The sequence below is a fragment of the Chiloscyllium punctatum genome, chromosome 42 (genome assembly GCF_047496795.1).
Source record: "Chiloscyllium punctatum isolate Juve2018m chromosome 42, sChiPun1.3, whole genome shotgun sequence".
In the NCBI taxonomy this organism is placed as follows: domain Eukaryota; kingdom Metazoa; phylum Chordata; class Chondrichthyes; order Orectolobiformes; family Hemiscylliidae; genus Chiloscyllium; species Chiloscyllium punctatum.
The window spans coordinates 6,742,427-6,766,519 of NC_092780.1; the positions used below are offsets into that span (position 1 = coordinate 6,742,427).

The 24,093-nt window shown below is 41.4% G+C and overlaps 1 protein-coding gene across 1 annotated transcript in view; it reads left to right on the forward strand.

The window, feature by feature from the left end:
• The window catches only part of LOC140465691 (rho GTPase-activating protein 23-like), a 265,792-nt gene that overhangs the window by 215,611 nt on the left and 26,088 nt on the right, over positions 1-24,093 (forward strand). The window contains exon 23 of the mRNA XM_072561302.1: positions 2,576-2,681. Within this exon, the coding sequence (XP_072417403.1) occupies positions 2,576-2,681 (106 nt within the window). The remainder of the gene's footprint in view (positions 1-2,575; positions 2,682-24,093) is intronic.

The window sequence follows — 24,093 nt, forward strand, 5'->3', positions numbered from 1 at the left end:
AAACTGTAGAGGCAGGTGAACCTCTTTCTCACTAGGAAGGACTGTTTGGGGCCCTGGATGGAGGTGAGGAGGGTTGGTGTACTGGCAGGTTTGCATCTTTTCTGGGGGAAGGTATCTGGGATTTCGTGGGGTGGGGGGGTGCAATGGAGCAAACCAAGGACTGTCAAAGGGAACAGTCTTTGTGGAAGGCAGAGAGGGTGGAGAGGGGAAGATATTCCTTGTGGTGGAGTTTAGTTGGAGTTGGTGGAAGTGTTTAAGGATGCTGTGTTGGATGCTGAGACCGGTGGGCTGTTAGGTGAGAACAAGGGGAAAGCTGTCTTTATTGCATGGGGAGAGGGGTTTAGGGCAGTGGAATGGGAAACGGTGGTGGTGCAAAAAGCATGTTGTTCAAAATAGGTGGACATCTGGGATGCTGGGAAGTGGAATGCCTCCTCATCCAAGCAGATGAGGCAAAGGAATTGGGAGAATGGGATGGAGTTCTTGCAGGATACTGGCTGGGAGGAGGTGTAGTCCTGGTAGTTATGGGAATCTGTGGGTTTGTAGTAAACATGTCTGGAGACTGTCGCCAGAAATGGAAATGGATAAGTCAAGACAGGTGAAGTAGGTGTCAGAGATAGACCAAGTGAATTTAAGCGTGGGGTGGAAGTTATGGGCAAAGTCGATGAACTACTCCAGTTCAGCACGGGTGCAGGACACTGCATGAATGCAGTCATCGATGTAATGGCAGAAGAGTTGGGGCACAGTTCCATGTCTAAATGCTGAAGAGGGTCTGTTCAACATAGCCAACAATGGACCTGTTTAAGGACTTCATGTCCATAGTAAGATAAAGTGCTGGGGGCCAGAGAACTGGAAGTTACTGAAGTGTTGGAGGGTGTTGTTGGTGTAGGTGGGAAGTGCCTGAACCAAGGGGTGGTGTTTGGACAAGGTGGGTTTGTGGATATTGGGGAGCAGGTAGAACCGGGCAGTGCAGGGCTGGGGAACGGAGTTTGGAGGCAGTTGGAGGTGGAGGGGGAGATATCTGGAGGCAATGAAGGCACAGAGAGTGCGGGTGATTTTGGCTTAATGGTTCGCAGCAGGGTCGTGGCCAAGGGGGTGGTATGACAGGATGTTGGCGAATTAGCATTCAGCCTCTGCGACGTAGAGATCCATTCTCCAACCTACCACTGCCCCACCATTATCAGCGGGTTTGATGGTGAACCAGGGCTTGTTGCGGAGAGAGTGGAGCATTGCACATTTGGAGGGGGTGAGGGGTGTGGAGAAATTGAGGCGGCCGCTTTCACGTCGGCAGTCTGCAATAAAGAGGTTGAAGGCAGGTAAAAGGCTGGCAGGGTGTGACCAAGTGGAGGAGGAAAGTTGGAGGTGGGAGGTGTCCTCAGAGGGAGGTTGGGAGTTTTTGTCAAAGGTGGCAACACAGAGGTGGAGGTAGCAGAAGAAGAGCACCAGATCCTGGTGAGTCTGGAATTCATTGAGGTGGGGACGGAGGAGTACGAACGTGAGCCCTTTCCTGAGTGCAGACAGTTTGGTTTCAGAGTTCAAGATCGGGGGAGAATAGTGAATGTGTGGCAAGGCTCGGGGGTGGGGTTTTGGGGGAGTCTCATAGTGGCTGATGGAGGGGAAGGTGTAAGGGTAATTCCTCTTCCCACTCTCTTTCCAATATGACCATCCTTGGCCTCCTTCATTGCCACAACGAACCAAGCTACAAATTGGAGGAACAACATTTCATCTTCCACCTGGGCAGCCTACAGCCTGGACATTTGAGTCTTCCAATTTCAAATAACCTCCCTTCCCATTCCCCAATTCCCTTTCCAGCCCCTTCCCCTCCCTTCCACTCCTCCCTGCCACCAACTGGATTCATTCCTTCCATCGACTAACCAGGTCGTACCCTCTATCTGTCTTCATCTATCCCCACGTCACCACACTGCCCCTGCCACCCCATTTATCTGCAGCTCCCCCTACACCCACCCCCAGTCCTGAAGAAGGGTTACATCTAAAACGTCGACTTCTGCACCTCCTGAGGTTGCCTGGCTTGCTGTGTTCTTCCAGATGCCTGCCTGTCTACTTTGGATCCCAGCATCTGCAATTTTTTTGCCTCTAACTCAGTTGGGTTTTCCAGCAGTCTTCCTGAGAAGTGGGGATTTCTGGATCTGTTATTGGCAGGAGTTCTGATCATGCAACCCAGCATCAGTAAGGAGTCTGCTGAAAGCCATCCCCTGCCCTTGCCATTGACTTCATGCACCACATCCCAGACCTTTCTCCCTATCCCCTCCCCACAACTTCAATCCCATCCTGATTCACTTGTGTCCAGGACCCAATGACCATCCCTGGTGAAATCATTGAAGCATTACTGGCAGCAATGGAGAGTTGCCAACCTGTATTATTTGTGTAGGTAGTTTCATCAACAGTTTAATAGCAGGTATATTTTAGAGGCTGATAAGTTTCACTTCAAGTTAAATCAGAGTAGTATTCTCTCCTGAGGATCATCCATGATTTGTGAACTACTGTGTAGCCAATATTGCAGTGTAGGAAATGCATTACTGAGACAAAATTAGTTTTAAAATTTATTTTGCTGTTCTAGGCTCCAGTTGACTATGTAGGTAATACAGAATTACAGCCAGTACCAAACATAGACCACCTGCTATCAAACATTGGGAGAACTGGAGGAGCACCAGGGGATATCTCAGGTAGCAGAAAATTTTCACTACTGTCTAATCCTGATTGTTTTAAACTGATATGTCAAACTGTAACATGGAAGGGATCAGATATTAGATTTGTGTGTATCCTGGAAATATTTCACAATAGTTTCAAGGTATTTCTTTTTGAACTTTTATTTTTTTGATTGTGTAAACATTAGCTCATTAAGAAGATTTGAAATGAATTGCTTAACATAATGAAAAATTGCTTGAGTTAGATATCTGTGCATTTTGGAATGGCACCTCATTGTTTGAGCTGAAGTGTAGGAATTAAATTTCATTGTGTTTGAGCTGTGCTCTTAAAATCCAATGTCAGAATCTGTTTCCATTCACGACTGATCTGATTTTGTTTATGTATTCAAATTATCCAGTTAGGCTAACAAGATATTTAAAGTGAATCAAATAAGACAGGAGCACACATTTTTGCTTAACTATGTTTTTCATGTGATGTGTCGTAGCACCTTGTAACGCATCTTGCAAAATTCTACACAATCTGTCTCAAGTGACTTGCTGTCCCCATACAGGTTTTGTATAAAACAATCTCTGAAAGTGAAAATGCCAGTTCCCAAGCAAATCTCACATCAGTTACACTATTCATTAAGTGAACAGTTGTTCTGAAGAAGAGTCACTGGATTTGAAAAGTTAACTCTGCTTTCTCTCTACAGATGCTACCAGAACTGCTGAGTTTCTCCAGCAATTTCTGTTTTTGTTTCAGATCTTCAGCATCTGAAGTCCTTTGTTATTTTAGTGTTTCTAACAAACTGTTTCAATGAAGTAAGACTTTAATACACTGCATGCTATTAAAATGATCACATGCCATCTTAAATTATTTCCTGAAATCTTGAGAATGAATTATGTAATCAATATTTAAGGTGACTTAGCAATATATGCCTGATATCTACAGTTAGTTCCCACGCTTTTGGGAGAGCTGCTCCACTGACTAATCAAACAGCAATCTGGCATAATCTTACTCTTGAATTATTATTTATACTTCTGCTTTGCCATCCTTGGACATATGTCTTGCTCCACCAGCGGACTGACTCACGAGAGGCAGCATAGGTTTGGAATTCCCAAACATAGACTCTGGATGGCATGAGGCCTCAATACTGGTTCACTTACTGACAAGGAAACCTCCTGCTGTTTATTGTCCATTGTTTTCCCTCAGCGGATGAATCAATGCTCTTTCATGTTGAATACCATTTGGAAGAAACACCGCAAGTTACAATAGTCCATAATCACCATCACCTAGAGTGACTCAGTGGGATCACCATTGATTAAATTAACTGAGCAGGGAAAGACATACTTTCCAGACTGAACTTGTGATTCTAGTGATTGTTCCCTCTTGTTGGTTCTATTTACTTAATCTTGACCTCACAATCTACCTGTCAAAAATGCATTTATTCAAGATAGAAATGACCACAATGTTGCCCTGTCTGAATGGGATTGATTCAGAACAGATCTAGCAGTTCAAAATTCATATCCATAAGATGTCTGTGGGCTATTAGCAGTAGAAACATTGTATTTGACTACAGTCTGGAGTTAACATCAAGTCAGGAGCTAACCTTTGTACAATGGAGAGTGTAGAAGTGCCTGGCCAGGCAGACCGAAAAATTTCATGTCAATCTAGTGAAGCTACAGCACAGAGCTTGCATGCAGGCAAAATAGTAAAGGCAATCCATAACCAAAAGCTATGCTGTCCCGCCATATACAGTAATGCATTGTAATGGGTAATTAAACAAACTGAAGGAGGAAGCTGCACAAGCATTGCTGTCCTCACTGATGCAGAGCTAGCACTTGAATGCAGAAGGCAAGGCTGAAAAGATGGTCGTTATCTTCAGCCAACAGTCTTAAATGAACAATCCATCTTGGTCTGCTCTTGAGGTCCTCAGCACCATAGATGCCAGTCTTCAGTTAATTCAATTCACTCGATGTTAAAACAAAAAACTGAAAAATGAGCCCTGACCTGATCCTGACTATGGTACTGAAGACTAGTTTTCCAGAACCAACTGCACCCCTAGCCCAGTACACTACAACAGCAGCATCCACACGTGAATGAGGAAAATTGCCCAAGTTGTGTTCTATAATACAAAAACTAGGATAAATCTAATCTGGCCAATTATTGCTCCATCAGTCTACTGTCAATGTGCAAAGTAATAGAAGGTGACATTGTCAATGTTATGAAGTGCCACTTACCTATAATCTGCTTAACAGCACTCCATTTAGATCTTACTAGGGCCACTGGACTCCAAATCACGTGACACTAGAGTCAAACATGGACAGAAGGTGAGGTGAGAGTGCCTGACTTTGACATCAGACAGAAATTTCCCAGTGTGCTATCTAGGAGTCTTTGAAAGCCTGTAGTCAATGGGAATAAGGGAAAAACTTTCCATTGCTTTGAATCATATCAAACACAGAGATGTAGTTGTGGTTGTTATAGTCCAATCATCTTGGCCCAGGAGGACATCACTGCTGAAGTTCCTTGTGTAGTATTATTGGTTCAATCATCTTCAGGTGCTTCATCAAGTACCTTCAAACCAACAAAGTTTAGAGTGAGGATGTTCATTGATAATTTCAGATTTCAGCACCATTTGCATTTCCTCTGATGCGGAACCATGGTTCATATGCAGCAAAACCTGGATAACATTTAGTCAGGCTGACAATTGTGAGGCAATGCCCTCCAACAAAAGAGAATGTAACCATTGCCCCTTACCTTCACTTAATCCACATTATCAATATTTTGGAGGGACCACCATTGACTAGAAACCTAATTGGACCAGCTACATAAATATAGGGTGTCAGTTAGCTCAGTGGCTGGAAGGCTGGTTTGTGGCAGTGATTCCAATAGCCACGTTCAATTTCCATACCAGATGTAGTTACCACGAATGTCCCATCTTCCGAACCTCACCACTTGTCTGAGGCATAGTAGCACTCAGGTTAAGCCACCACTAGTCACCTCTCTCGAATGAGAATGCTTCCCTATGGTCCTCTTGAACTGTAATGACTTTACCTTTTATCTTAATAAATACTTGTGGCTACAAGAGCAAATCAGAAGCAGAGAATTCTACAGCAAATATCCACCTCCTGTTTCCGAAAGCCTGTCTACCATGTGCAAAGTCCAACTATGGTGAAATACTTTCCAGAGGTCTGGATGAGTGTAGCTTCAGCTATGCTAAAGGAGCTCAACACCATTCAGGACAAAAGAAGCTTATATGATCTATACCCCTTCATTAGTTCAAACGTTTGCTCCTTTCATCACTGGTACAATACCTCCAAACTTCTTTCTGACAACGGACCAAGGCTCCTCTGACATGATGTGACAAAGCTGTGAGTTCTACCACCTAGAGGAAAGATACATCAAAAAAATACTGCCTCCACCATTTGCAAGTTTCCCTCCAAGTCAGACGCCATCCTAACTTGAAACTAACTTTAATCTTTCACTGTTGCTGGGTCAAAATTCTGGAAATCCCTCCTTGAAAGCACTGTGGGTGTGTGTGTACCAAATAGAATGCAATATCCTCTCGAGGGCAATTATGGATGGGCAATTGTTGGCCTTTGCAGTGATCCTCAAATCCCACACATTAACTAAAACAAAAAAAATATGGTGTATCTGTTTTTATCTACATTATTAGCAAGGTCTCTGAGTCAAAAACCTTTTTTTGTTTACCTTTCAATAATATAATGACTTGAGGAAACTGAGAAGCACAAACAATCTTTCGTCATTTGCCTCGTATTGATATAAGCTGGTGCCAAGCAGTAACATCCATTGATAAATCACTTGGTTGCACACAGTAATCATCATTGCTGTTCTCAACTGATTGTTCCAACTTTCAGCTGAAAGTCATTTGTGATCTGACTTTTTTTTAACCACTGATGTACATGTAATAGTTAAAATTTTATTATGTATATGTACTACAAATGTGCATAACTGTCAAAGCTATCTTGCTTGATTTTTAAAGAAATTAAACCCACTTCTCACCCATGTATCAGTGGACTGAAACAGCCAAGCTTAAACTCTAACTTCGCATGACTTTTGTAGTTGAGCCCCCATCAAATAAACTGTTGTTTACAACCCGGAGTGATAAGTGAATTGCAAAGCAAATGGTCGTGGAATCACTTAAATGGTGCTTCAGCCACCAGATTTACAGGTGTCCTCACTGTCTGAGCCACTTATCAGCCAGAGTTCAAGGCATACTGCTACTGCTACTGCTATTATAGACCGGTGAGCCTGACGTCGGTGGTGGGCAAGTTGTCGGAGAGAATCCTGAGGGACAGGGTTTCCATGTATTTTGAAAGGCAAGGATTGATTAGGCATACCCAACATGGCTTTATGTGTGGGAAATTATGTCTTACCAACTTGATTGTTACTTCTTAAAAAAAACTCAGAGGATTGATGACGACAGAGCGGCGGATGTAATCTATATGGACTTCAGTAAGGCGTTTGACAAAATCTTTTTTAGATTAGATTCCCTACAGTGTGGAAGCAGGCCCTTCAGCCCAACCAGTCCACACTGACCCTCCGAAGAGTAACCCATCCAGACCCATGTCCCTCTGACCAATACACCAAACACTATGGGCAATTCAGCATAGCCAATTCACCTGGCCTGCACAAGCTTTGGACTGTGGGAGGAAACCAGAGCTCCCGGAGGAAACCCACGCAGACACAGGGAGAATGTGCACACTCCACACAGACAGTCGCCTGAGGCTGAAATCGAACCTGGGACCCTGGTGCTGTGAGGCAGCAGTGCTGACCACTGAGCCACCGTGCCGCCCGTAATTGCTTCCTGGTCAACATAAAATAAGGTGGCCTCAGCTCCTTTGATAGTCAGAATGATCATCTGAATATTTAATTATGACTTCACTCAGGCAGCCATTTTGTAATCGAAAAATGTTCAGCCAATCAAGGTGAATCTTTCGCAACCATTTCCATCCCATCAAGCCTTTTATTACCATGTGAGACTGGTTAGCAAGGTTAGATCTCATGGAATACAGGGAGAACTAGCCATTTGGATACAGAACTAGCTCGAAGGTAGAAGACAGAAGGTGGTGGTGGAGAGTTGCTTTTCAGACTGGAAACCTGTGGCCAATGGAATACCGCAAGGTTCGGTGCTGGGTCCACCACTTTTCTTCATTTATATAAATGATTTGGGTGTGAGCATAAGAAGTATAGTTAGTAAGTTTGCAGATGACACCAAAATTGGAGATGTAGTGGACAGCGAAGAAGGTTACCTCAGATTACACGTGATCTTGATCAGATGGGCCAATGGGCTGAGGAGTGGAAGATGGAGTTTAATTTAGATAAATGTGAGGTGCTGCATTTTGGGAAAGCAAATCTTAGCAGGACGTATACACTTAATGGTAAAGTCCTAGGGAGTGTTGCTGAACAAAGAGACCTTGGCGTGCAGGTTCATAGCTCCTTGAAAGTGGAGTCACAGGTAGATAGGATAGTGAAGAAGACTTTGATATGCTTTCCTTTATTGGTCAGAGTATTGAGTACAGGAGTTGGGAGGTCATATTGCGGCTGTACAGGACATTCGTTCGGCCACTTTTGGAATATTGCATGCAATTCTGGTCTCCTTCCTATCAGCATGTTGTGAAACTTGAAAGGGTTCAGAAAAGATTTACAAGGATGTTGCCAGGTTTGGAGGATTTGAGATGTAGGGATATGTTGAATAGACTAGGGCTGTATTCCCTGGAGTGTCAGAGGCTGAAGGCTGACCTTATAGAATTTTATAAAATCATGAGGGGCATGAATAGGATAAATAGACAAAGTTTTTTCCCTGGGTTGGGAGAGTCCAGAACTCAAGGGTGTAGGTTTAAGGTGTGAGGGAAAAGATATAAAAGCGACCTAAGGGGCAACTTTTTCACGCAGAGGGTGATGTCTGTATGGAATGAGCTGCCAGAGGAAGTGGTGGAGGCTAGTACAATTACAACATTTAAAAGGCATCTGGGTAGGTATATGAATAGGAAGGGTTTAGAGGGAAAGGGGCCGGGAACTGGCAGGTGCAACTAGATTGTGTTGGAATATCTGATCGGCATGGACGAGTTGGACCAAAGTTTCTGTTTCCGTGTTGTACATCTCTGATGCTAAATCCTCTGAAGACCTGAAGAATATTGTTGTCAGGTGATTTTATAATTTATGAAGTAAAAGTTATGATTCATGGTCCTTGCTGTGTTTAGGATCCAGTCTGCCTATGATTTGAAAATAATTTTTGTCAGAGAAAACTTGAATTGTCTAGTAATTCAAAGTAAAGATTTGCAATAACACAGCACAGGGTTTTCAGAGTTTAAAGACATTGGCTCAGCTAGTGATTTGAAATATTTTATTCAGTCATGGGATTTGGATGTTACTGGCTGCATCAGCATTTGTTGTCCTTTCGTTGCACTTTAAAGGTGGTGATGAACTTTATTCTTGAAAGGCTGCAGCAGTCAATTTGGTATAGGTAGACCTACAATGCTGTTCGGGAGGGAGTTCCAGGATCTTGAACACAGCTATACTGAAAGAACAACAATATATTTCCAAGTTTGTGTGGTCTAGAGGGGAACTTGCAGTTGATGGTCTTCCCATGTATGCTCGTTACCTGGCATCTGTGTGGCATGAATACTACTTGCCACTTTGGTGTATTTCTGCAGTACATTTTGTAAATGGTACACACTACTGCCTCTGAGCTTTAGAGCTGGAGGGTGTGGATGTGGTGTCAGTCAAGCAAGCTGCATTGTCTAGCATGGTGTCAAGCTTCTTGGTGGTTGTTGGAGCTGCACTTATCCAGGTGACTGGGGAGCATTTCATCACATGTTTTACCTACACCTAGTAGATGGTGGAAAGACTTTAGGAAGTCAGGAGGCAAGTTTGTCACTTCAAGTTTCTGAGATTCTGAGCCACTTTTATACCTACAATATTTATATGGGTAGTCCAATTCAGTTTCAGGTTAATGGTAACTCCAAGGATGTTGATAATAGGAGATTCAAGAATGTCCAGGGACAACTATTAGATTCTTGTTAGAGATGGTCATTGCTTGGGATTTGTGCGCCATGAATGTTGCTTGCCAGTTCACAGTCCAAGCTTGGGTATTAGCCAGGTCTTGTTCGATTGAACACGGACTGCTTCAGCATCTAAGAAATCACAAATGACACTGAACACTGTGCAATCATGATCAAACATCCATCCTTCTGAATTGAATTCAATTTGTTGTCACGTGTTCCGAGGTACTCTGTTCTTGCGAGCAATACAGCCAGATCACATAGTTAAATAGCTTAGATAAGTAAATAATAGTTAAATAGTAAAAACCATAACACAGGTTTAGGTGAATGCTAAGAGTTTGAGTCCATTCGGTACTCTATCAACAGTAGAGTAGAAACTGTTTTGAAACTGGCTGGTGCATGTGTTCAGGCTTCTGTACCTTCTCCCCAATGGTAGAGGTTGTAGAAGAGCAGTATCAGGGTGGCATGGATCTTTGAGAATGCTGGTGGCCTTTCCTTGACAGCAGGCCTGGTAGATGGATTCTGTAGATGGGCGGTTGGCCTTTGTGATTGTCCAGGCCAAGTTCACCACTCTCTAATCGTTATGATGAAGGGAAAGTCATTGTTGAAGTAGCTGAAGAGGGTTTCTGTAGAGAGCTCTTGGAGCTGAGATGATTGACCTTCAACAACAACCATCTTCCTTTTTGTCAAGAATGACTCCAACAGAGTGTTTTCCCGTTTTTCCAATGACTGTTGTTCTCCTAGGGCTCCTTGAGGCCACACTGACTCATTGCAGGCTGCCTTGATGTTAAAGACAATCAGTCTTTCCTCACCTCTGGAATTCATCTTTTGGGTCCATGTTTCAATCAAGGCTTGAAGAGATCAGAAGCTGAGTGACCTCAGCAAAATCCATACTGAGCGTCATGAGCAGGTTATCCTTCATTCCATCACTTTTGATTGAGAGTAGACTGATGGAGGTAAATGGTTTGTCCTCATTTTTGTGCATGTGACATACTAGGCATTTTCTACATTGTGAGGTGCCAGTATTGCAGCTGAACTGGAAAGGCTTGGCTAGGGGTGTGACACGTTCTAGAGCACAGCTCTTCAGGACTATTGTCTGAATGTTGCAAGAACCCATAGCCTTTGCAGTATATCATGCCACCAGCCATTTTTTTTTATATATCACATGGAGTAAATTAACTTGTCTTAAGGCTGGCATCTGTGACACTGGAGACCTTTGGAAGAGACCGAGAAAAATCATCCTCTTGGAACTTCTGACTGAAGATCGCTGCAAATCCTTAAGCCTTATCATTTTGCACTGATGTGCTGGGCTCCCTCATTATTGAGGATGGGAATACTTAGAGTCTCTTCTCTTACAGAGTTGTTTAATTATCCTCCACCATTCATGACTGGATATGACAAGACTGCAGAGCTTAGATCTGATCCATTGGTTGTGAAATTGTTTAGCTATATCACTGCACATGCTCTTTGGCATGCATACAGTACTTACTTTTTAATCTCATGTTTATGGATGCTTCACGCTCCTCCCACACACCTCATTGACCTAGGGTTGATCTCCTGACTTGATGGTAATGGTAGAGTGGAGGATACAGCAGGCCATGAGGTTGCAGATTGTGTCACAGTACAAATCTGCTATTGTCCCACAGTGGGTCATGAATGCCCGTTCTTGAGCTGCAAGGTCTGTTCAACATCTACCCCATTTGGCACGGTGAAAGTGCCACACAACACACTGGAGGGTATTCTCAAAGTAAAGATGAGGTTCATCTCCACAAAGACTGTTCGATAGTCATTCTCTTATCAGTACTGTCACGGGTGAGTTCTGTTGAAAATGAAATGTTAACTCGACTATCTCCCCACAGATACTGACAGACCTACACAGTTGTGGCAGAAATTTCTGTTTTCATTCTTTTTTTGGCTATTTCCCTTCCAATATTAACCAAATTCATGTCTGAATGTTGCTGTTGAATCTGTTACTGTCATTTTCCAGTAGCGAATTTCAGGTAATCATTTACTACTTTACAACACCTCCTTACCCTCTCATTAGTTCTGGAAAATATTCAGTTTATTCTTACACTTTCATTTTACACCTGATACAAACTTATACAATCCCCTCTTAAAGTGCTGAAGGTGTAGTTTGTCGTTGCTATGATAGAAGCAGTAATCATGTGACAGCTTTCAGTGAATTTTCAAAAACAATAATGAGACAATCTATATGTCTGTGGTGTTCTTCAAATTGTACCACAAGATCAGAAAAATTTATTTAAGACGACAAATAAACTTTCAGGTTAAATTTTCATTTGAAAACAGCTCCTCCACTGCACCTGGGCAACAGCTGCCTCAAGCTTTAGTGTGTCACTCAGCATGTAATCCTGGGCTTTGGAATGTGCCAATTTGCCACACTCAGTTGAGGTCCCCTCTTTACACTGGGAAACCAACATATTTCGGGCAGACAGAAGAGCAGCTTTCACTGAGTTGATGTTCTTCCAGTATAATCAATATTTGTCTCTGTGTGCATCCCAGGTACAGACTTTTTTTTAATTTCAAAAATGTACTTTATTCATACCAGAAACAGACTATAGAGCACAGTGTCCTGCGTAATGGAGCTGCTTGGGATGAAATTGTATACACAACCGCAGGTGCAGGCCTCTCAAAAACCCTTTACAGTTGTAACAAGACTTTCCTATTTTTAAATTCCAACATCCAGAAATAAAAATCAAAATTCCACTTGCCACTAAATTATATCTCTATTTGAATATATATGTATTTATATGCTAATGTTTTTATTTTATGCACAAACATACCTAAATTACTCTGTGCCGCACAATGTTTGGAGTCTCTCCCTATTTAAATACCTTTTAATTCATCCTATCACAGCGCATGTCCTCATAAAACAAAGAACTGCGGATCTGAAACAAAAACAGAAATTATTGGTGAAATGCAGCAGGCCATGCAGCATCTGTGGAGAGAATGCAGAGTTAATATTTCAGTCTGGTCATTGTTTATCAAAACTGATAGCGGATAGAAATAAGAGTAGGTTGGGCATGGGGAGAGCCGAGTGGATCAGTGCAGACAAAGCTCAGAGAAAGAGAGATATAAAGGGTTACTCTGAATGCTTACTTTCTTCAGATCAAAGGTGTTGCCATGAGTACCCACATGGGCCCCAGCTTTGACTGATTCTTTGTACAGTCTGAAAAACATTTCTTGTTCCAGAACTACTGGGGGCCCTCTTTACAACTCTTTCTCCAGTATGCCGATGTCATCAGTGCTGCTTCCCTCTTGTTCAGAACTGGAAAGATTTAACAATATTGCTTTCAACTTCCACCATTGTCTCACCTTCACCTGGTCCATCTCAAACTCTTTCCTTCCCTTCCTTGGCATCTGTTTCTATTTCTGGGTGGCCACCGATTTCCACTATAAACCCACCAACTTCCATAGTTACCTGGGCTGCATATTCTCTCACCCTGCTTCCTGTAAGGACTCCATCCCATTTTCCCAGTTTCTCTGTCTCTGTTGCATCTGTTCTGATGATGCCACCTTTTGCAGAGGGCCTCAGAAATTTCATCTTCCCCAACCAAGGGCTCTATGCCACCACATTTGAGAGGGATCTGAGTCATGTCTGACCCATCTCCCACAACATTATCCCTTCGCTTCCCTCCCATAACAACAGTGTGTCTCCAGGTCCTCACTTACTACCCCACCAGCCTTCACATTCAAAGCATCATCATCTTCAGCGAGATGCCATGACCAGATACACATTCCCCTCCACTCCTTTGTCAGCATTCCACAGGGACTATTCCCTTCGGACACTGATCCCCTCCGCCTCGTTCCCAACACCTCCCCACACCCTCATAGTATCTTCCCATGCAATCACAGAAGGTGTAACACTTGTCCATTTACTTTCTCCCTCTTTACTATCCAGGGCTCCAGAGACACCATCCAGGTGAAGCAGCGATTAACCTGCATTTCATTTTTGCGCGCTCGCTCTGTCTGTCTCTTTCTCTCTCACTCTCTGCTCCACCTCAAGCTATCTGTTCACCTCTCCCCTCACCCCTAATATCATCATCAGCATAAATACTATGTTTTCCTAACTATTATTAGTTCTAATGAAATGTCAACAGGCTCAAAAGGTTAACTCTGCTTTCTCCCCACAGATGCTGCTACACCTGTAGAGTTTTGCCAGCGATTTCTGTTTTTATTCCATAACCTTATACTTTCCTACATTTAAATCCATTTGTCAATTCTTTTTCCACTCCCTCAACCTATCTATGTCCCCTTTCTGTGCTCTCCCACCTATTTTTGTATCATAAGCAAATTTGGATACACTACTCTCTGCCTCTTCCAAATCATTTATATACTGGATGTAGGTTTGCTCGCTGAGCTGCGAAGGTTCGTTTTCAGACGTTTCGTCACCATACTAGGTAACATCTTCAGTGAGCCTCTGAATGAAGCACTGGTGGTGTAGCCCACTTTCTGTTTATATGTTTGTTTCCTAAGGCCAGTGATGTCATTTCCTGTGGTGACATCATTCCCTATGGTGATGCCATTTCCTGTAAATGGTGGTAAATGGGATCCAAGTCAATGTGTTTGTTGATAGAGTTCCGGTTGGAATGCCAGGCTTCTAGGAATTCTCGTGCATATCTCTGTTTGGCTTGTCCTATGGATCGAAGTGGTGTCCTTCCTCATCTGTATGTAAGGATACCTAGTGAGAGAGGGTCATGTTGGTTTGTGGCTAGTTGATGTTCATGTATCCTGGTATGTATCCACAAACCAACCCGACCCGACCCATTCTCACTAGTATCCTTACCTACGGATGAGGAAGGACACCACTTCAACTGGGACAACACATCCATAGTCAGAGCAGTTTACAGCACAGAAAAAGTCTGTGCCAGTCAAAACAAAACCACCTAATATTCTAATCCCATTTTCTAGTACTTGGCCCAAAGCCTTGGCATCACAAGTGCACATTGAAATACTAAAATGTTATGAGGGTTTCTGCCTAAAACCATCCTTAAAGGTAGTGAGTTCCAGATTCCCACAACCATCGAGGTGAAAAAAAATTTCCTTTCATCCCTTTTAAACATCCTGCTTCTTCTCTTAAGTCAATATCCCCAGTTATTGATACCTCTATCCAGGAGAAAAGTTCTTCTTGTCTACTCTATCCAAATTCCTCATAATTTTATATTTTTCATCAATTATTGAAATGCTATATTTACCTTGACATTGTTTTACGTCTTGCATATTTTAAGTTGCTTTCAACTGATAGGCTCTCTAGGCCATTTTGTAAAGTAGTTAAGAGTCAACCACATTGCTGTGGGTCTGGTGTCATGCATATGGATGGCAGATTTCCTTCCCTATAGGGAAATAGTGAACCAGACAGGTTTTTCTATAATAATTGACTATGGTTGAACCCGTTGGGCTCTCGATTCCCAGCTCAGTGACATTACTACCTACCACCACTTCACCCTCAAATCCATTAACCTGGGGTGAGCACAGTACATAGTAATTAGCAGGAGGTTTCCTCTTCCAGATTTAACCTGTTGATATGAGACCTCAGAGTCTCATGTTGAGGACTCCCATGGTAATTCCCACTCAGCTGCATACACGTGCTGCCATTTCTGCTGTTGTGCCAGTGAGACAGAACATAACCAGGGATGGTGGTGATGTTGCTGGGACTTTGGGTGTAAGGTATGATTCCATGATAATGACTATGTCCGGTTGTTGCTTGAAAGGTCTGAGAGAAAATTTGGCACTACCTCCCAGATGTTTGTAAGGAGAACTATCAGGTCCACAGGGCTATGTTGACCATTTCCGGTGCCTTAGTTGACGCCAAGTGAACCATACAGTTTGTTCCTTTTTTGAGATTTTCTAGTAGTAGGTGTGACTGAATAACTTGCTGTGCCTTTTTAGAGGGCACTTAAGAGTCAACTATTTTGCTATGGGTTGGAGTCACATGTAGAACACACCAGGTGGGACAGCAATTCTCCTTCCCTTATGGACATTAGTGAACCAGATGAGCTTTTATGATAGTTGATAATGGTTTCATACTCATCATTAGATTTCTAATTCTATTTTTTTTATTGAATGCAAATTCTGCCATTTGTCATGGAAAGATTCAAACCTCGGTCCCTAGTATGTTACCTGGGTCTCTGGATTACTGGTGATAACAGTGATAAACTGAATGGCTTGCTGAGCTGTATCAGGGTATGGTAAAGACCAGTATTGGATTAATATGGAGCTACATATAGGACAACTGGGAACAGACACCGGGTTTCCCTCCCTAAAGAGCATTAGCTAAATAGCTGGGTTTTTATGACAATTAGACAGCTTCATGGTCACTTTCCAGTATTTTATTAAATTGAATGCAAATTTTAAAATTGTCATGGTGGAATTCAGCTTGCTGTTTTGGAATATAAATCCATAGACTAGTAGTATAGTAATATGGCCACCACAGATAACGCACCATTTTTCTATCCATTTATTAAAAAGTATTTAATTTTTTAGTGGAATCACCAAATCTTTAATTTTTAACAAAGAATACATAGGATGATCAGATATAAGAAGGAAACCATATTGCCAAACAATGTGTAGCTGCAAGCACAGTGAGGAAGCAGGTGTAATTGATGGGCATTTGGTGTAGAAATAAGGAAAAGGCAGAGGTAAGTCAAACAGAAATCGTCCCCCGCACTCCTTCCCCTTTAAACATTGCAGGTATGTATTGGTTCAGGGCTGCCCTCCCCAGCTGATATGTATCTTCCAGAACCTAAGTGTGGATTATTCAAGCAACCTTCCAACAAACTATGAATAATTTGTGAAAAGGCATCTTGACAGGGCATGTAGCTCATTATATTCAAGAGTGCAGGAGCACTAACTTCAAATGGCACAAACTTGATAAGGAGTTACAGGTTTAAAAAGCCCTGTTTTCAAAACAATTTTCCAATTTCCTCTGTGTTGGCTGTTTTGTTAAAATCTTTTCTGCTGTCTCTTATTCCTAAAGCAGACGTCATGGAGAAATAAACCGGGTATGATTTGGCTCCTCTGTTGCATTGTTGAGTTATAAAGAAACGCTTGTTTATGTTGGGAGTGTGCCTTAGACTTGAGTTTATGCGTGATAAGCAACATTTGTGTGCAATGCCAGTTAACAAATTAATAAAGAACATTCATTGACAGGTCCTTAACATTGTAATTTTCCTTTTACTTTAATTCATACAGATTTATTTTCACCAGAGTTTGCTACATAATGAGTGATTTTACCAAGTTTATGCCTCAGCAAGTATCTTTCTCCATTATACACTCATCTTAACTTTGAAATGTTGACCTGATTAAGCTTTGACTCAAATGGAAACTTTGTCCTGAGTCTGTAGTGTATTAAGATAAACTTGTATGGCGGACATGAATACATATGTGATTCACGAAATGCTCAAGTTTCTAAATTCACGTTATCCAAAAACAAACTATAATCAATAGAAAAGTAAAACCTGTCATTGACCACATAACTCGGGCCTTGATTCCAACCAACAAATGATAATGTTTTGAATTTCAATTTTCATTTGTGGTGGCAGGAAATGAAACATCACAACTCTCTCGCTGCTTCACTTGCACCATTTACTAAAGAACAAATTGCACCACATATGCTTTTTAAATGTTTCTGCGTTCCATGCATTCAGTTTCACAACTGTCCACTATAATATCTGACAGTATTATCCATTATCATTATCAAAATTCAGATAATTGGATCAATCTTACTAGTGCTCTTTATAATATAAGTTATTGTTGATGCACCAGATTGTATTCCAGAACATGCGTCTTTTCCCACTCTTCCATATGACTAAAGCTACAGTTGCCTTTTCATGCAGGGTGTAAACTATACCAATAGACTTGTAGGATTATTTATTGAATTGTCCATAAAATCAGAACAGGAGAATACATGCTATGTTAAGGTTAACAGAGTCCATGCAGGTAATTGCAGTGAAAGGTTTGTGTAACTACACATGCCTTGTGATATACTTGCTGCTTTGGCTAATAAGATCCTCATAATTGATATCATGCATCATATTAAGATGGTGTTTGAAATCAATGAAACGTAGAAACAGTGAGATTCTACCCAAGTGGATACTTTAGTGAACACTTCTGAAAGGAGGCTCTACTTCTGATGCTTTGTCCCTCAGATGGAAACAGTCAGGACCTGGGATTTGTCACACTTAGTTCTATTAATTTCCTCATTAGCGATGTTTCACTTAAGTTGATTTTATTCAATCCTTGTTCCCAGTCCTCAAATAATTTCTTCAGGGCTTCTGGCAAGCTATCCTCCTGTAGTAGGATTGTTTTGCATCTGAGTGTTCAGCCTCTTAAATCTGTTCTTATTCAATATAACAAACAGTTTAGGAAAAGGAAAGATATTGAGAGCAGAATGTTTCACTCTGCTTTTGGTGCGTGATCAAGTGTAATTTGTTGTATTTGTATTAATTTGGTGTCCTAGACACTGCCATCATCATCCCTGGGATTATCCTGATCCACCAGCAGGACAGACCCAGTGCTGATTACTACGTACTGTCTTCCCGCAGCTGATGATTCATTATTCCTCCATGTTGAGCAACCCTTGGAGGATGTCCTAAGAATGGCAATGGGACAAAATATACTCCAGTTGGGGATTTTAATGTCCACTACCAAGAAAGGTTGGGTCCAAAAGGGCATAGCTGCTAGGCTGGGTCTGTGGCAGATGATGAGGGAACCAATGAGAGAGCAAAACATACTTGACCTCATCCTTATCAGTCTGCCAGCTGCAGATGCATCTGCCCATGACAGTATCAGTAAGAGTAACCGTTACACAGCCCTTGTGAAGATGAAGTCACACCTTCACATTGAGAATTAGCTTCATCATGTTGTGTGGCACTATCACTGTGCTAAATGGGACAGACTTCGAACAGATCTAGCAACTCAAAACTGAACATCTATTAGGAGCTGTGGGCTATCAATAGCAGCAGAATTGTACTCCAGGGATCAACCCTGGTTCAAACGACAGTGCAGGAGGGCATGCCTAGAGCAGCTTAGGCATATCTGAAGATGAGTTGGCAACCTGGTGAAGCTACCAAAAAGGACTACTTGCATGCCAAACAGCATAAGCAGGAGCAAATGTTAGATACAGCTAAGCAATCCCACAACCAATGGATCAGATCTAAGCTCTGCAGTTCTGTCACATCCAGTCATGAATGGTGGTGGACGATTAAACAACTCACTGGAGGAGGAAGCTCAACAACAATGATGGAAAAGATAAGGCTGAAGCTTTCGCAGCAATAATAAGCCAGAATTACTGAATGGATGATCCACCTTGGCCTTCTCCTTCTTTTCGTCTCCAGCATTACAGATACCAGTCTTCAGCCAATTCACTTCACTCCATGTGATATCAAGAAATGGCTGGAGACACTAGAAAGTGCAAACACTATGGGTCTTGACAACATTTTGGTTATAGTATTGAAGACTTGTGCTCCGGAACTTGCCGCTCACCTATCCAAGCTGTTCTAGTTAGGTTACAATGCTAACATCTACCCAACAATGTGGAAAATTGTTCAAGAACGTCCTGTATGTAAAAAGCAGGACAGGTCCAACCCAGCCGATTACTGTCCCATCAATCTACTCTTGGTCATCAGTAAAGTGATGGAAGGTGACATCAACAGCCCTATCAAGTGGCACCTGCTCAGCAACACTCTGCTGAGTGATGCCCAGTTTGAGTTCCGCCAGGACCATTCAGCTCCAGACCTCATTACAGCTTTGGTTCAAACATGGAGCTGAATTCCAGAGATGAGGGGAGAGTGACAGGTCCTTGATATCAAGGTTGCACTTGACTTGCGTGTATTATCGAGGACCCCTAACAAAACTGAAATCAATTGAAATCTGAGGGCAAACTGGTGGTTAGGGTCATCCTTGACATATATGAAGATGGTCGTGGTTTTTGGAGGTCAGTCATCTCGCGGCCAGGGCATCTGCAGGAGTTACTGGCCCAACCATCCTCTGCTGCTTCATCAGTGACCTTCCCTCCATCATGAGGTCAAAGGTGGGGATTGTGCAATCATCAGCAAACCTGTTCAGAACCATTCATAACTCCTTGGATGCTGAAGCAGTCCGTATCCAAATGCAACAAGATCTGGACAATATCCAGGCTTGGGCTGACAGATGGCAAGTAGTATTTGCACCAAGCAAATGTCAGGCTATGACCATCACCAATAAAAGACAATCTAACCACTACTTCTAGACATTCAGAGGTGTTACCAATATTGATTCCCGCACTATCAACATCCTGGAGTTTATCATTGACTAGAAACACAACTGGACTCACCATATAAACACAACAGCAACAAGAGCAGATCAGAAGTGAGGAATACTGCGGCAAGTAACTGACCACCTGACTGCCCAAAGTCTGTCTATTATCTAGAAGACAAAAGTCAGGAGTGTGATGGAGCATTCCCTACTTGCCTGGATGAGTGCAGCCCCAACAACACTGAATAGCTTGACACTATTTAGGACAAAGCAGCCCACTTGATTGGCACTACATACACAAATGTCCCATCCCTCCACCACCAGCCGTGTGTACCATCTACAAAATGCACTGCTACAGAAATTCACCAAAGATCCTTAGCACCTTCCAAACCCACGACCATCTGGAAGGACAAGGGCAGCAGATATATTGGAATACCACCAGCTTCAAGGTCTCCTCCAAGCCACTCACCATCCTTTCTTGGAAATATATCACCATTCCTTCACTGTTACTGGGTCAAAATCCTGGAATTCTGTCCCTAAGGGTACTGTGGGTCAACCTATTGCAGGTGGACTGCAGCAATTCAAGAAGGCAGCTCACCTCTACTTTCTCAAGGGAAACTAAGGAAGGGCAATAAGGTTCTGGCCAGCCAGCGATGCATGCATTCCACAAAAATGAATAAATTAAAAGAAAAAATTGACTACATGGAGCAATCTTTTAAAAGAGACAATCATAGATTTAAACTACTTGTAGAATTTTAGTTTTGGATTTTGAAAAAAATATATATAGTTTACACTCTGCCATAATTCTGTAATTTTCTCCACATTTCATACTTGCGGTGTGAAATCTTGATGTTAACACTTTTTCATTCTATCAGCAGCTTTGCTTTCTATGCCCCAGCATTTCATTGCCTGACCTTTGAATCCTCAAACGTTGAAACAAAATTTGGGTAAACTAATAAATCAATAAATACTTAAAGCAAGTTGGATTCTTCAGTAAAAAAGAAACCTTAAACTGTGGTACAGTAGGAATTTCAATGGTTACAGTAGGTACCTGATCTTGGTTAGTTTGTTGAGGGAAGTCTCCGGAAAGGACCATATGCTTTGCAAATTTTATCTAACAAACGAAGCTGGGGTTAGTTAAATTACCCTACTTTCTTTTACAGTATCTAGACTACAGCCCCAAAGTGACAAAAATAATTTGAAATACATTGTTATAACATTTCTATTAGTTTAACTTGTGCATAGGGAAACTAAAAGATGCATTTAAAAACTGAGGATATATACAGAATCTTGTGTCCAAAAAGAACATATTTTATACCTGTAGGATCTGTGGAATATATTAAAATACTTCTAGCCATTTTCAGGACTGCTAATGTGCTCATTACCTACTGAGACTTCATACTTGCAGAAATACATCAATATTTCCAATAACTTCCAAAATACAAAAGAAACCTGAATACTATGGCTCTGAAAAAAATTCCTTTGAACAAATTCCTCTTCTACCCATGCAGTAGCATAACAAACTCAGTCAAATTTCCTACAACTTCATGCAATAATTAGAATGAATTTCTGCGTTTATACAGTACACACACTTTTAAGAAATTGCTAGGCTGGATTTTATTAGTTCATTGAAGGCTGAGAATTAGTAAGGTTTGTACTGAGGTAAATATCTTCAAGTAATGCTATGAAGTTGTAATTTTAACTTAAATAGGAAACCGAATGTGCTGGTTAAATGGATGTTGACATTAAACCTGGGAACTAGGTGGTGGTTAGTTAAGACATCAGTGTTTTTCCCAGAGTCTGAGTTTGAACCCTACTTAGATTGTTGGAGCCTTACAATAAGAAAATAATTTCATTCTAATGTGAAAGGAGTTTTGAACAATTACAATCCAGTTCCTGACTGGAATGGACCCACTGAGCAAAACTGCGTAAATCTGGATTAAATTAATAGTCTCGTTTGAAGATGCTACAAGATGACTGATCTGGAAAATGGAAAGTGACATATTAGCTCATTATGTTCTCTTCAGGCTTATGTACAGCTAGAGTAGGATAGAGCTAAGGATTATCTATTCTCTGCTGAACTCTTAAGATATAGCTTGTGTTTGAGGTTAACACTTGGTGTATGCAATTAGAAGGGATTTAGCTGTTCTGGTACATGAGTCATAAATGTTAGTTTGCAGGTACAGCTTCTATATCAAGAAGACTCATAGGATATTCTCCTTTACTGCAAGAGAAATTAAACATAAAAGTAAGGATGTTATGCTTCAGTTATATAGGGCATTGATGAGACCACTTCTCAAATACAATGTACAGTTCTGGTTTCCTTATTTAAGGAAGGATGTAAACACTTTAAACCTCCTCTGAACAGTTTCAGTAGGTTGATACCTAAAATGAATGGGTTCTTCTATCTGGATAGTTTGCACAGGCTGGACTTGTTTCTACTGAAGTTCAGAACAGCGATGGCTGTTAGCATCTAAATTCCTGAATGGTCTTGACAAGGTGGACATAGAAAGGATGTTTCCTTTTATGGGTCAATCAAAACTCAGAAGCACTGTTTTAAAATGAAGTGTCACCTCTTAGGACAGAGTTGAGGAGAAATTGGAATGTCTGCCTCAGACGTTCATGGAGATAAAGTCATTGAATATTTTTAAGGGGTGGGTAGATTCTTGTTGGACAGTGGAATAAGGGATTATCAGAAGTAGATGGACACATGGAATTTGAAAGACAAACAGTTTGCCGTGATCTTATTCAGTGGCAGAGTAGGCTCAATGGGCCAATTGGTCTGCTTCTATTTCTTATTTGTGGAGGTTTTCCATTATCCAGTACAAAACTAAGTGTGTTCTTTATTTTCTGAATGAGCAGTTCACCCCCTTGTTGATACAGTCACTGGGTGTAGTAATGGGTAGTATATTCTGATTTTTAGTGAACCTACAGGACATGTGGCCTTAAACAATGCCTACTAGATGGTTTGGGCGAGCACAATGCAGTGAATGGTACTAGCACTTGTTGCTGCCCTTCGTCTTTCATGATTCAGTTGAGGCTTCAGAGAAAATAGGCCAATGATGTCAATAGTGAGATTTGGCTCCATGAAGACTAATTCAGCAACAGATCAACAGCATGAGTATTTATTTACCTTTTTAAAAAAAAATCTGAATGATGTAATTATATTGCATGTTGTGATCTTAAATAGACTAGTTATTATGGTATATCAGGTGAATGGGAAACTAGCAGCTGGTGACTGACTTAGTTTATCTAGTGAATAAAATTGTACCTTATTTTAAAATTGGAAGATCTTAGGCTCAAGAGAAAATTTACCTAACATTGCAGGAAGCTTTGGATTACAGGATTGGATATTGCATTGAAAGTCTAACTCATTTAAAAACAAATTGGAGGATGTAAATTTAATACTTTTAGTGGAAAGCCTCTGATTTAATCCCACATGGTGATGTGTTGGGGCCATATTAAGAAGAGATATTTCCCCACAGACAGAGAACAAAAGAACAAAGTTGAATGTGAGTTCAACACATCTCCTTTTAGCCAACATGAGGAACATTGGTTGAACTTTGGACAAGATTGTTTGTTTACCTTAGCGTCCAGGGATTAATGAATATCAGAAGACACAAAGAAAAGAACATTTCTAACAATGGCTATTATAGATCACGAAGGATCACCATTACCCCTTAACTCATCCAAATAGTTCTGTGCTGCCTATAATTAGAAGTCACATGCTATATAGGTATCCATCACCTTCAATATATGGCATTCCAGCAAATTCCTCCTTGACAAAGTCACCAAATGAGAAATATCTAATAATTAACAATGGTTAATTCCCAGTGGGCTTGTTTGAATGTTTGTTTGTGTTGGAGTTCATAATACAATGCTTGCTGAACAAAGTTACTTATACATAATCAGAGATTTGCATTTTCATATTTTCTTGTTTTGGCTGAAGTGTCTTTTAGAAATAGCTATTGGGTACTGTGGAAGAAAATGGCTGTATTCATATTTCTTGCAGGAACCCTTTCTTTAAAACACAGGTGTAGCAACTGATTTCATCTTTTCCCCGCTGACTTAAATTGCATATTATTTTTGATTCTGATAATTAACTGATATCCTTAATGTCAACCATTTATTTCTTGCACTTTGACCTCCAATTTTAAGGAGAAAACCCTCAATT